At 42.9% G+C, this 14,389-nt stretch overlaps 1 protein-coding gene across 1 annotated transcript; it reads left to right on the forward strand.

The window, feature by feature from the left end:
- Positions 1 to 608: 608 nt before the first annotated feature.
- Positions 609 to 4,293, forward strand: spast (spastin). The gene is made up of 16 exons (XM_015943989.3): positions 609 to 937; positions 1,016 to 1,099; positions 1,180 to 1,254; positions 1,332 to 1,480; positions 1,568 to 1,695; positions 1,781 to 1,874; positions 1,961 to 2,035; positions 2,141 to 2,212; positions 2,297 to 2,372; positions 2,454 to 2,545; positions 2,625 to 2,704; positions 2,786 to 2,828; positions 2,920 to 2,999; positions 3,144 to 3,214; positions 3,306 to 3,346; positions 3,507 to 4,293. Exons 1-16 carry the CDS (start codon positions 826 to 828, stop codon positions 3,630 to 3,632), a joined length of 1,398 nt encoding a protein of 465 aa, XP_015799475.1. The 5' UTR covers positions 609 to 825; the 3' UTR covers positions 3,633 to 4,293.
- Positions 4,294 to 14,389: the final 10,096 nt, after the last annotated feature.

Below are 14,389 nucleotides of genomic sequence, written 5' to 3' on the forward strand. Positions count from 1 at the left end.
CCGTCAAGTGAGCTGTGGTGAGCACACATGGCAGAAAATGAATCATACAAGCTTAACGTTATGGTTGAAACCAAAACAATTAAGAATCTAGATGCTATCAATAACAGCTGTCGACACGTTTGTAATGCATCATTATAATGTCTAAAGGTTTTTCTCAAATTTCTTTCATGAATTGTCATTTGAGTTCAAAATCTTTTCTGATTTCTTCTGAGTTGAAAATAGCAGTCATTGTTTTGAATGACATGTGAATTCGTGAAAATTAAAAAGAACATTATGTACAAGTCAAGGAAAAATAACGATATATAACGATATATATAGTGAATATATATAGTGAAACTATTATTATTATTATAAATATGGTTAAATGTTTCTAGTAATTACTTTACAAATTGGTGTTCTATAATCACACAAAAATGGGTAAAATGGTAACGAAATCGGTGGAAAAGCAGGCGGAAACCTGTTTTTTGCAACAAATATTATTTATTATATTTTTATTTTAAAATTTGGTTAGAAATTTTGACTGTAAAAATGGAAAACGACACAAGACAATGTTTCTCCACTACGGCAGGGGGCGCTAGGAGTTTACACCAAAGAGAAGATGCGGAAGCGGGCGGAGTCTGTTGTTTGTGTACAAGGGAAAGCGGAAGTTAGCGGTAGCTGCTTGCATGGACTCTAAAAACAAAAGAATATCACAGTGAAGGGTTAGTTTACTAAACATATACCGATGTTTCGCCACCTTCGCATGTTTTTTAAATGCTAAATGTATATTTCCCTTCTTAGAGAATTTGTAACAACCGCGATTAGGGAGGAAGTAACGCATCAGTAATGTCGGCTAAAATAAACGCAACTAATAGCAGCGGAGAACTTATTAAAAACTATCATAAACAGGCGTTTGAGTATATTTCGAAGGCACTGAGGATCGACGAGGATGATTCAGGTTGGTTTATTTGTTTGAGTATCGATCAGCGGATGTTTTGTGTGACAGTTTGTTATAAACGCCATCATGTGATAATAGTGGCTAAGGGAGAAGCTGTGCAGTGGTACAAGAAAGGAATCGCTGAGCTTGAAAAGGGTATCGCCATAGAGATTACTGGAACAGGTAGAAACGTTAACACTCCTCTGTTCCGTGATGTTTTGTGTTAGGAACATTTAGCCATGAATTCTGTGTTGTTTTGTCAGATGATCGATCAAAGAGGCTGCAAGATAAAATGGTTACCAATCTCACCATGGCGAAAGACAGGCTTGCTTTGTTAGGTAGGTGTCATTTGAGCTGACTAACACCCTGCTGGCATCAAAGCTAAATAACCTATTTTCCTGTTCTTTCCTCACAGAGGCCACATTGGCATCTAAAAGCAAAAACAATCCTCTGTCTGGCTCAAGCCTCCCTAAGCCTAAAAGCCAGCCTTCAGCTTCAGGGTTGTCCACTAACTTTAGGCCCTCCACTGCTGCCAGACCATCACCAAGACCTGCTGATGCAAAGGTGTTTTGATTCTTCACCATGTAAAGTGTAATCACGTGATACTGAAGGGTTCACGTTGTGTAATGATTTCTGCTTAAATCAATTCAGGTGAACCCCAGGATGGGAAAAGTCCCAAATGGAAGACCTGTGAAGCAACCCCCAAAGAGGGACATGAAACACTTCAAAAATGTGGACAGCAAGCTGGCCAGCTTGATTCTTAATGAAATAGTTGACAGGTATTCATAACAAGATAATAATGCTTTTGCAATCTGCAAAATACAGAATTAAATAAAGATGCTACATTTAAAATGTGCTCGGCAGGGGAGCGTCTGTATCTTTTGAAGACATTGCTGGACAAGATCTAGCTAAACAAGCACTCCAAGAAATTGTGATCCTTCCTTCCTTAAGACCGGAGGTTACGAGCTTTACTATATTTCTGTCTTCATAAAGCATCTGTGCTTTAAGTGTTTAACCTGACACCATCTCCTATGGTCTGTTTAGCTGTTTACAGGTCTGAGAGCACCTGCACGTGGTTTGCTTTTATTTGGCCCACCTGGAAATGGAAAAACCATGCTGGTATGTAGCGCATCCATTTTAACACAACAACCTTGATTGCTTGTATGCATGTATCACCATCCTGCTGTTATTAGCTGAATTACAGATGCTATTCCTCCTTTCCAGGCCAAAGCAGTCGCTGCAGAGTCTAATGCTACTTTTTTCAACATTAGTGCAGCTAGTTTGACATCTAAATATGTGAGTAGATTTATAAATTGCTTACTTTTCTGCAGCCACACTGTAATCTGTGGTGTTTTCAAATGTTTCTTATCACTGTCACAGGTAGGAGAGGGCGAGAAGCTTGTACGAGCTCTCTTTGCAGTTGCAAGAGAACTGCAGCCTTCAGTCATCTTTATTGGTCCGTAGTACTGTCTTCCACAGTTTAACTTTGACATCTTGGTTCATAAATTAACCTTTTAATATCACTTTTAATTCTTAGACGAAGTGGACAGCTTACTCTGTGAGAGGAGGGAGGGGGAACACGATGCCTCTCGTCGCTTAAAGACAGAGTTCCTCATCGAATTTGATGGGGTAAGAGTGTCAGGAATTTATTCTTGAACACCTGAGAACACACCGGTGTCATTTTCACATCTGCCTTTCTGGATTTCAGGTGCAGTCAGGAGGGGATGACAGGGTTCTGGTCATGGGAGCAACTAACAGGCCTCAGGAGCTTGATGAAGCAGTCCTAAGGTAAGCAGTGCAGCCATACGTGATTGTTTTATGTTTGATTTAAAAATATGTCACTGCTACTGATAAATGTTTATCTGACAGGCGCTTTGCAAAAAGGGTGTATGTCGCTCTGCCAGATGAGAAGGTAATTATCACCCATGCATGTTTTTTTTTTTTTTGTTTTGTTGCAAGATGCTTTTTGTTTCCTTTTTAAAAGAAGTTTTCTAACTCTTTAGACGAGACTCACTCTGATGACAAACCTTTTGGGCAAACACGGGAATCCACTGAGCTCGAGCGAGCTGTCTTGCCTCGCAAAGTGAGTGTCCTGCTGCTGTTACAATGCTTCATGTGTTCGTAGAGGCAGTAGAAACCCACATGACAGCATAAAAATATGCTAAAAGTTAGATTTGTATGTATGTCCCCTTTAAGCTGATATAAATAAAATGTTGTTAACTGACAGAGCGACTGCAGGATATTCAGGAAGCGACCTGACGTCATTGGCCAAAGATGCAGCTCTTGGTCCTATTAGAGGTAGGACTGATTAATCAATTAATTTCTGGCAACATTTTTACATTTTTAATGGGAAAACCAATGAATTTTATGTGAACTTGATCTCTTTCAGAGCTGGGACCAAACCAAGTCCGCAACATGTCAGCCAGTGAGGTGAGAAGAAGGAAAACCATCAGATTGGCTTTTGTAATTACACAGTATTAAATATGTGTAATTACACAGTATTAAATATGTGTAATTACACAGTATTAAATATGTGTAATTACACAGTATTAAATATGTATTCATTCACTTTTGTTTTCTATGTTCTCAGATGCGTAACATCAAGATGAAAGACTTTGAGGATTCCCTGAAGCGCATTAAGCCCACCGTTAGTCCCTCTACTCTAAATATGTATAGCAAATGGAACAAAGATTTCGGCGATACGACAGCTTTTTGAACTTTGCTTTTTACTTGAAAAATAAAATAAAATAAACGTTTCTTTAGTTAAACTGAGTGAAACTATCAAAGCACTTCTCTTTTTGTTGGGTGTGGCTATATTATATGAAAAAAATGTGACATTTGGGATTATTATAGGAAAATTTCCTGTTTTATGGAAAGGTTTTCCTTTGTCAGTTCTTACAAACAAATGTAATCGCACTCCTTATTCGTCTTCTTGCTCTGTAAAAATCTGTTATTTATTCTTTAAAAAATGCAAGTTCTGCAAATTTGAATGAATTTCCATTATTTCTCTAAATGGAGAATAAAAGTACATTTATACACAACACTGCTCATTTTTACATGAATCCCAGTATTCCTCACATACAGTAAGTTGACATGTTGATGGTACGGATCACCAAGTGGATTTGAGTTCATATACAAGAGTTGTCATTCCTGGGGGGAAAATGGCAAAGTACTTCTTTTTGTTGGTGTGTGTGAGGATTTTGTTCCTCTGAAACTTGTACTTAATTTTTATTTTCAGGGAGGATGTATAATTAGCTGACGAGTGACTCACTTTCCTTCATCCTCAGTAAATTCTTCTAATAAAGGTTTCCTCAAGTTTCTTTTTCCTCTAAACGGTTTTATTTTCTAGTAAAATAAAGTCTTAGTTGCACCCATTACTCCTCTGCTGCAGTGTCACTTATCTGTGGAGTCCCCCAAGGATCCATTCTGGGCCCGGTCTCATACATGCTGCCTTTGGGGTCCATTCTCAGAAAATACAAAACTCAGTTCTACACCTTTGCAGATAATATTCAGCTATATTTATGCTTTTCGCAGACGGTTTTATCCGGAGGGAATAACAGATTCACCCGTGTTTTGGGTTTGTGAGGAAACTGGTGAAAAATATGAATGCGTGGAGAAAACATGCAAACTCCAGGCAGAAAGGTTGCAGCTGGGATTTGAACCTGTGATCTTACCAAGCCAACTATTTACACAAATAAAACCAGAAACCATTTTAAACCAGGGTTGTGCTCTTGTTAGCACTTTTGCACCATCATGCAAAGGTTGGAGCTGGAGGCAGCTGCAGCCTTCACAAGTTGGCATGGTGTGGTTTCTCCTGGAGACAAAAACATGCAAGTAGGTTTAAGTGACAACTGCTAAAGGTTGGTGTGAGTGAATGTAAGTGGTTGTCTCTGTGTGTCCTTGTGATGGACTGGAGACCTGCCCAGGCTGTCCCCCACCTCTTGCCCAATGACTGCTGGAGATAGACACCATTTGCCCGCAAGCCCAGAAAGGATAAGGCGGTCAAAGATAAATGAACTGGTTGAAACTTCTACTGGACTCCTCACAGGACATCAAGACCTGTTAAAAACTTTGGTGTAACTTTGACAGATAAGTCATCCAAGCCTTTTCCGTCAATGACTCTGCAACAGAAAGGTCCTATTTCTTCTGAAAAAAAATGTTCATGCTTTCATCAAAATATGCCTGGATTACTGCAACTGTTTTGTGTAAAGCTCCTATTGGTCGCGGACTAGAGCCTGAAAATGTGAACATTAATATAATGAATGCTTTTTCTAAAATCAGCACCCAAAAATAAGAAATGGGGTTTCATTGCAGAAATGACCAAAGTTATTAATTCTGAGGTTCAGTGACGTGGAACAATCGGTTTTCAAAGTAACTATAGTTGGAAGAGTTGGAGTCCAACATTAGATCCACGGTGAACTGAGTGATGCCTCTCTGGTAGGCAGGTGGAGCTACAGGCCTGGTTTTGCTCACTGCATCTTTTAAAACCTGGGGATTCTTCCCCATCCGTCACAGATGACAGCTACCTTTGGTGCCTTCATGTACATACATGCACCACCACGACATTTGCAAAACACGCCCAACTACACGGTTTAATACGGCTTTTAGCAGGAGTTCCAACATGCTGGGGCGTTGCTGATTCATGCCAAGGAAGTGCTTGTGTTTGGTTGTAGATCTTCAGTCTCATCTAAGCTTAGCTTTGATTTATAAGTCCTAAAAGTTGTTTCATTCTGTTAACAAACTGCAAATGGAAGCATTTTTTTCCTTTTGATTCACGAGGATTTTTAAAGCTGTTTCACTTCCACTCAAAGAACATGAATGTGCAAAACACTCAGAGCTGTAACCACACCTCCTCTTTTTCCCCCCCCCAGGGGAGAAAGGTTGGATGGAGCGTATTTTTTTAAACATGTCACGACTGAAGAGCTTCTTTCATGACGCCAGACTGGAATGAAGACTGTTAGAGGTTAGGGTTTTAAGTCATCACCTTTGTTTCTTGATGACTTGACCCTAAGAGCGTCCTACATAGTATACGTAACTTTTATTGTTGTGATGCAGATTTCAGAACTCTCAGTCCTGCTATGTTGCAGCTTTACAGTAAAATAACTCAAAAGTTGTAAAAAGAAAAACAATGATCAAATCCTCACTTGGAGCCTGATTGAGGTCTAAACCTTGTGAATGACTGACAGCTTCTTCTTTTAGGTAGCGTGCCAGGGTCCCGCACCTCCACAGTGGTTCTTTGCTGCTCTGACCACGACATCCACTCAAACAGAAAAGGTGATCATCTGATACCTCCAGCGAGACAACCCACCCTGTAGAGTGCAGAATAATAGTCAACACAGTGAGGACCTCTCAGTGACTGAGCAAACACATAACATAGCAGCATGTGGATCAGGGCCTTAAAGTAAAAGCACGTGTGTCTCATTTCAGGCCAAGTAAAACTTCAGTGATTCTTTGAATTTCTGGGTGTCTTTGACCCATTTGGTAATCGTCTACTTGTGTTTGAGGCCAAAATAAACCAATTCAAGGTGTGCAGCATTTAGTCGCTGTTGTTTCAAGTATTTTTTGTGCTGGTGAGGGACGAATTTCCATCCCGATTTCACCTTTTTATCACCTGGAGTACAAGGATGTGGTTCTGAGTTTACAGTGGAAAGACTCAGAGAGCCGAGAAGCTTTCAGCACCGGCTGCTGCTTTTCACCAGCAACACGCCCGGAGCATGGCTTCATTTACCGGAGAGTGTTATCCTTCTCCCTCAAGGGAGGCTGGAGCTGTGACTAATCTCCTGTCCAATCAGAACACCCGTCTTTTATGGGCAGAGTCATTTTTCTTTTTCGCAGGTTATTTCATGGTATGTGTCGCAGTGGGGGTTTGTGCTTATAAGAAATATGTGATGGTGTGAACACAGGTCTGTTTGTGTCAGCTTTGACCAAAGACTCTATATAAAGATGGCCGACTGGACTCCGTCCACCTTTGCTGTACAAAAGTGAAGCATTTCAATGAGTCAAAATAAGCTCTGATAACCATCCTCTGGAAAGAGTCGCTAAGACGCAGAGTTACAGCCAACAGCAGATGTTCCTGTTAAAAACTAAAGGGGTCATCTGGGGGTCCAGTGCTACCCTGACAGCAAGCTTGCCCCCCCGTGGTCACCCCACCAGGGACGCAGCCTGAGTCCTGATCTTTTTGTGATAATTTACCTTAATGCAAGATGTGGATCCAAAGCACATTAATGAATTTATTATGCATTCTCTGAAGATTTTAGAGATGCTGGGACAAAAATGTTAATGTTGTCATTTTTTTGCAAAGTAGTAATATACTGAAACATATAGTAAAGCTACTGAATCTAAATCAGCTGTAACTGGACTTCTAGAATAGCTAGATTTTGAAATGGTTTGGAGCAAAAATCCACTTTTTTTCTCAGAGGGCACCATCTAGGGGCAGAAAAATGTGTTGCACCTTTTAGCCGCTCTACCTTCTTCAGTGATTTACAGCTGGATGCAGCTACTCTTGTTTGTGAATGCATACTTGTAGCTGGCCAGCAGAGCTAAAACACATGTTTTAAGTCTCATTTTATGTTGTTTATGTAAAAAAAAAATTCTCATCTCTCCCTCCGCGGGTGGTCTCATCCTTCCAAGTTCGGGTCCTCCACCAGAGGCCTGGGAGCTTGAGGGTTCTGCCCAGTAGTAAAACAAACGAATTAACAATCCTGCTGCACAATATAACGACGTAGAGCAGGGGTGATCAGTTCTGGGCCTGGAGGGCCAGTATCCAGCATGCTTTAGTGGTTTCTCAGCTCCAACACACTTGATTCAGTGGTTGAATCACCTGTGCAGCAGCTGCTGATTGGATTCAGGTGTAGGTCAAAACTGAAAAGTGCTGGAAACCGGTCCTCCAGGGCTGAACCTGAATTCCTCTGACTTAGAGGATGCAACATAATGCTAACATGAATCATAAACTTGCTCTTTAGGGTCTAAGCATACAAAAAAAGGTTGTGATAAACATTCACTTTTCTTTTGCTGTGTGTTAGATGAGAAGTGTAAACATTTTGAAAAAAAATATGTGAAAGATATTCCCCTTGGCTTCTGTAACAATTATTGTTTACTAATTATTAAATTAACAAAAAACAGAGGGAGTATCAGAAACATGCTTTTGGTTTATTGAGGGTTTTTTTTTTTTTTTTTTTTTTGCTGCCTGATATGTAATAACAGATGTTGCCTTCATTGCCTTTTTGTTTGCCGTCAGAGCTGCAGGTGGTTGTGGCCAATCCCAGCCAACCCCTGAGCCTGCAGCAGTCACCTCACCATCAGCGGGCTGAGTCATACACGCAGAAAGGTTCAGCAGTTTGCTTTTCTGAAACAGGAAGCAGCCAGAAGCAGGCTTCCAGACACAGCACATTTGTACTCTTTTATCATGGAGGTCAAAGTTCAAAGTTCAAGTTTGTGAGGCTGAAGAACTGCACATCAAACCAGGCGATCAGTAACATTGGAGCACCACAGGGGACTGTACTCTCACCATTCCTTTTCACCCTGTACACCTCAGACTTCCAGTACAAGTCAGAGACCTGTCATCTACAGAAATACTCAGATGACTCTGCAGTTGTCGGGTGTATCAGAGATGGACAGGAAGCCGAGTACAGAGATCTGGTGGAGCGCTTTGTAGCATGGTGTGGAAACAATCATCTGACCTTGAACGTGAACAAAACAAAGGAGATGATTTTAGACTTCAGAAGAAACAGGGTGGAGTCAAACTGTTTCCATCATGGGAGAAGAAGTGGAGGTGGTTGAGGAATACAAATACCTTGGAGTTCACCTGGACAACAGACTGGACTGGAGAAAGAACAGCGAAGCCGTTTACAAGAAGGGACACAGCAGACTGCACTTCTTGAGGACGCTTAGGTCCTTCAATGTCTGTAGCAAGATGCTGCAGATCTTCTACAAGTCTGTTGTTGAGAGTGTAATCTCTTCAGCCATCGTCTGTTGGGGTAGCAGCATCAGAAGCAGGGACCTGAAAAGGCTCAACAGCCTAATAACAAAGGCTGGTTCTGTTCTGGGGACGACTGTGGAACCGCTGGAGGAGATGATGCAAAGAAGGATTCTCCAGAGAATCAAGAAAATGATGGACAACCCTGAGCATTCTCTTCACAAGACTGTCCGACAACGGAAGAGTGTCTTCAGTCAGAGGCTTCTTCAGTTTGGCTGCAACACTGACCGCTACTGGAGATCCTTCCTGCCAACAGCCGTTGTAATATACAACAACTCTTTGATGACTTGATTATTATTATTATCCTGAGCTACTACAGCAATCAGTTTCCCTCTGGGATTAATAAAGTATTTTTGAATTTGAATTGAAAAAGATATATATTTTTGCTCTTTTATTTTGTTTCCTCTTCATCTACCGGGAGGCTTTGAAGTGGCCAAAGTTTAAATGTTAATTCATTCCCACAAAATCAGCAAGACATCCAGATGGAGGAGGCTGAGCGATGCGTCATGCCTGCACATGACCAGCCAAAGTCATTAATCAGAGGAACGTCAGGAGCCACACCCTTTGCCTTTCACCTCTCAGAAGCAGATGTATCAGACATGACACCGCTGGAGTAAAAACAATTACAGAATCTAGTTAAAGTCACCCTGAGCTTCCTGTATATCGATGGAAATCATTGATAATGAGGCGTAGAACACAGACGTGGCTCTGATGAGGCAGAAAGGTGCTCTCTCTGCCAGGGTGAGCTGCAGGTTGCCCCGCGGCGCATTCCTTCTGCTCGTGTGCAGCCAAAACACTTGATGAGAAGTGAAAGCGCACCAAGGACTGAGCTTTTAAGAATAATTGTGTGTCTGAACTCTCTGTCTGTCATGCTGCCTTTTCCACTCACCTCGTCATCCTTTCTTCTCCCCCTTTTCTTTGCACCCCCCAGGACATTCATGTGGGGACAGGAGTGGCTCAGATCCAGGTTCGCTAAACTGCTCTCATGACCTACTGTGTTCCTTTCCCATGATCATTTTTGAAAGTCATTTGGCAATGATGAGAATTTGGAGAGCAGGTTCAACGAGAAACCATTTTTTACTCACTACTGTTGAAAATGATCTGTCACTCTTAAGTTTAACATCCAGGCTGAATGTGAAGATGAATGAGCGTCAGCTTCTGACAGAAAACAGACGGTTCAGAAAATACTGACAGATCTGCGTCACACTGTCACCCAACGGTCATGGACTCACCCATCTTGGCTCACGACGGGGAAGGCTGTTGTTGCTTTAGCGTCCAGGAAACAGCAGAGAGCGTCTTGGCTAGTAGAAGCTAACCGTTTGCATTAGCAACTCCACCACACAGCAGAATTCCTCCAGGCTTGTGTGTTTTGTGGAGATAAAACATCAACGCAATAGCAATCTGAGTCAGCGGTAGAGTTGTGTTGCTGTTAGCCAATCAGAGGAGAGATGTCCAAATATCAGAAAACAAGATTCCAAGTCCTGCCGTCCTCTGCAATCAAACCTGCAGTCTGTCGCTGTCGTTGTGTCCTTGGGCAAGACACTTAACCCACGTTGCCTGCTGGTGGTGGTCGGAGGGACCGGTGGCGCCAGTGCTCGGCAGCCTCGCCTCTGTCAGTGCTCCCCAGGGCAGCTGTGGCTACATCGTAGCTCATCCCCACCAGGGTGTGAATGGGTGAATGACTGATTGTGTTGTAAAGCGCCTTGGGGGGTTCCAGGACTCTAGAAGGCGCTATATCAAATACAGGTCATTTACCATTTTACCATCCTCAAACAGGCGCACCGGAGCATTTTTCCCCAGAGAACGACTTAAAAGGCCTTCAACACTACAGCAGCAAATGAGTTAGGCTGACCTTTAAATAATCTATAAATAGAATCTGTGAGAGGCTTTGAGTGATAAAGATGGAGGGTTTGACAAGTAAAAACGACAGATAAATTTGCGCAATAAAATACCTTAGGGTACTTCATTTCAGGTCTGGAGGACCAGTATCCAACATGTTTTAGTGGTTTCTCTGCTCCAACACACTTGATTCAGTAGCTGAATCACCCGTGCAACACCTCCTGATTGAATTCAGGTGTAGGTCCAAACTAAAATGCGCTGTAAACTGGTCCTCCAAGCCTGAACCTGAATACCCCTGACTTAGAGGATGCAATAGTAGCCTTACACAATGCTAACATGAAATAGAAATTCATTATCATTCAAATAACCATTGTTCATGATTATTATTTGAGTGATAATTAGAAAAAAATTGCAGGGATTTTGCAACTGGATTCGGAAAATTCACAATTTGTCTTGATTTTTCAAAAAGTGGCTGTGAGCACTCGAAGAAGGAAGGCAAAGCAAAAGGTGGTTATAATAAACTTCCAAAATCTCAAACTATTGCACAAAGCAAACTTTAAATTAAGCCACGGAAGATTGTCACACGCAGACCGGCTGGAAATGGAAACAGCTCGAATGACAATTCGCTCTGGAAATAAAAACATGTTTGGGACTAGCTGAGGCCCAGAACCATGACATCTGTGTGATGTTGGGGTTGTAGCATCATGAAGGGACTGTTTTCCACCTAAAGGTCATTTCCTCTCTCCTCATGATAAACTAATCTCCTTGAGATATTGCTCAAGGCCTTTGAAACCTCTGCAACTAAACTGTTTGAACTACCTATTTGCCCACCCCCCCCCCCACCCCCACACACACAGCTCAAGAGAGGACCAAGAAGAACTCTTTAAATGATAATCAAATAGTCCAAATCATGTGATAGTATATAATAAGTAATATAACTTTAAACTAGGCACTAGACTGTCGTCATCGTCGTCGTCTTCCTCCGCTTATCCGGGTCCGGGTCGTGGGGGCAGCATCCCAACTAGGGAGCTCCAGACCGTCCTCTCCCCGGCCACCTCCACCAGCTCCTCCGGCAGGACCCCAAGGCGTTCCCGGACCAGATTGGAGATGTAACCTCTCCGACGTGTCCTGGGTCGACCCGGGGGCCTTCTGCCGGCAGGACATGCCCGAAACACCTCCCCAGGGAGGCGTCCAGGAGGCATCCTGACCAGATGCCCAAACCACCTCAACTGGCTCCTTTCGATCCGGAGGAGCAGCGGTTCTACTCCGAGTCCCTCCCGAATGTCCGAGCTCCTCACCCTATCTCTAAGGATGAGCCCGGCCACCCTACGGAGGAAACTCATTTCGGCCGCTTGTATCCGCGATCTCGTTCTTTTGGTCATTACCCAAAGCTCATGACCATAGGTGAGGATTGGGACGTAGATGGACCGGTAAATCGAGAGCCTGGCTTTCTGGCTCAGCTCCCTCTTCACCACGACAGATCGGCTCAGCGTCCGCATCACTGCAGACGCCGAACCAATCCGCCTGTCGATCTCCCAATCCCCAGCAGGTCCCTGAGGTCCAGTGATCAAAGCCTACTGGTTGTGCAGCACCAGGCTAAAGGTCAAAGGTGACAGATCATCTGCTGCTGTGGCCCCCAGACTCTGGACCTCTCTCCCCCTGAGCCTGAGATCAGTGGACTCAGTGGTCTCCTTTAAAAAGCAGCTGAAGACTCACCTGTTCAAGCTGGCTTTTGTATGACCTTCTTCACCTCTCTCTCTTTATTCTGCTCTCCCCACCTATAGAGCTCCGGGAGTTGACGTCACATCTCCCGGCATGCAACAGTTCAAATCGAAACGGCGCCATCTTGGCAGGCAGAAGCCGGCAGCTGGACTATTTGTTATTGTCAGAAAACTCAAATCAAACTGGAAATATGGTAAATTCCTGTTGTGCCCAGGATGCAGAACAGACACGGACGACATAAGGAATGAGCCATCTACAGGATTCCCCAAGATCCGGAGCGCCACAAACGTTGGATCATTGTAATAAAACGCGCTAGTGACCGGGCTAAAATGAAGCTGTGGGATCCCGAGAGTAAAGGTTTTCACTTATGCAGCGACCGCTTCATATCAGGTACTTAAACCAACGTTTCCTCAACTGTGTGTGGTATTTATTTTAAATGCTTTTATTATGATTCTTAGTGGGCTTCCTAAACTTATTTTGGCGGGGCTTTTTCTGTCTTATTACTCATAGCAACAAGTAAACATCACGTAAAACGTCGCCTCGTGAGTTCTGCGTGCTGCCGTTTACGTGTTTTATGATCACAGCAATTAACCGGCTAAGCTGTATTTAATTTTTAAGCAATGGTTGATCAATTGTCAGATCACACATAAAAAGCACTTTGGATTGCTATTATCTGTCTCACCGAGACAGATCTCAGACAGATCCTGAGACGCTCCTGCCTGACATATTTATTTTATTCACGGATAAAATCAGACTAGTGATTTCTCTTGGCGTTCAGTTTATACATTCAAACAGCACAGCACTCTGTTTAAACTACTTACGTGTAAATCTATTATTTGTCCATCCATCCATTTTCATCCGCGTATCCGGAGTCGGGTTGCAGGGGCAGTAGCGTCGAGAGGCCCAGACTTCCCTCTCCCCAGCCGCCTGAGCCAGCTCCTCCGGGTAAATCCCAAGGGGTTCCCCGGCCAGGTCCGGTAAGAAGTCCGCTCCGACAGCTTCTGGCGTTTTTAAAAAGTATCCCAGGTAAGGGTCGGAGATGTTTAGTCTATTTAATTTCTGACTATATAAAACGATTTCTTCTGTTTTAAAGTGTGAACCATGGTCTCAGATTTGGAGGTGCTGATCCTGATCACACGTAATGCTAAAGTCACATGACACATTTCCTGTTTCTCATCCAATCAGAGCTTTCGTTCTGACACATGGCGTGGCTTTGCGTGGTGTTTATACAATCCCCTTTTGTTGTCAAATTCTTATTCAACCATAAATCAAAACATCTGGATTATAAAACTAATTCCCACGTCACCCTTAACTCAGTTCAAACGTTCTGGAGTTTTGAGCCGGCCACTCGTAACTTTTTAACCACAAAGAACCTAACGACCAGCTGGATAATAAACCTGTTGCAAGCTACACCTGAACGCAACGCTCCTTCAGAGTAAAAGCTGAACTCACTGACCCTTCAGGGTCCCGCCGACGCTGTCAACCACCTGTCGCTTACCTGGAGGCATTCCAAGACTAGTCTGTCGAACCGTACGCTGTTTCATCGGCTCCGGTACCAAAGGGGGGTCAGAGAACCTGGCATTAGTTAGCCTTGTTTTAAACTGTTTAGAAATAAATCTTCTTAAACTTTAAAACTTGTCTCTCTCTCTCTCTTTTGACTCTGGGTTAATACGAAGTGTTACCGAATCCCTCCAATAAAAAGTTCCGATCTTCTGGTTGAAGTAATATTCAACGATACATCAGACTGATTTCATATTTTCTATGGAATCTCGCCTTTGATGGTTTCCTATGTAAGATGTAGAACTAACGAATCGTTACAGGGTGAAAAACCCCCAAAATCAATCAATCAATGCTGATGACATCAGCTAATTAATTAATTAATTAGAGATGTGTCAGAACTCAACACTCTGATCAGTCACACTCGGTGATCTTGGAGA

Source organism: Nothobranchius furzeri, chromosome 12 (genome assembly GCF_043380555.1).
Source record: "Nothobranchius furzeri strain GRZ-AD chromosome 12, NfurGRZ-RIMD1, whole genome shotgun sequence".
Lineage (NCBI taxonomy): Eukaryota > Metazoa > Chordata > Actinopteri > Cyprinodontiformes > Nothobranchiidae > Nothobranchius > Nothobranchius furzeri.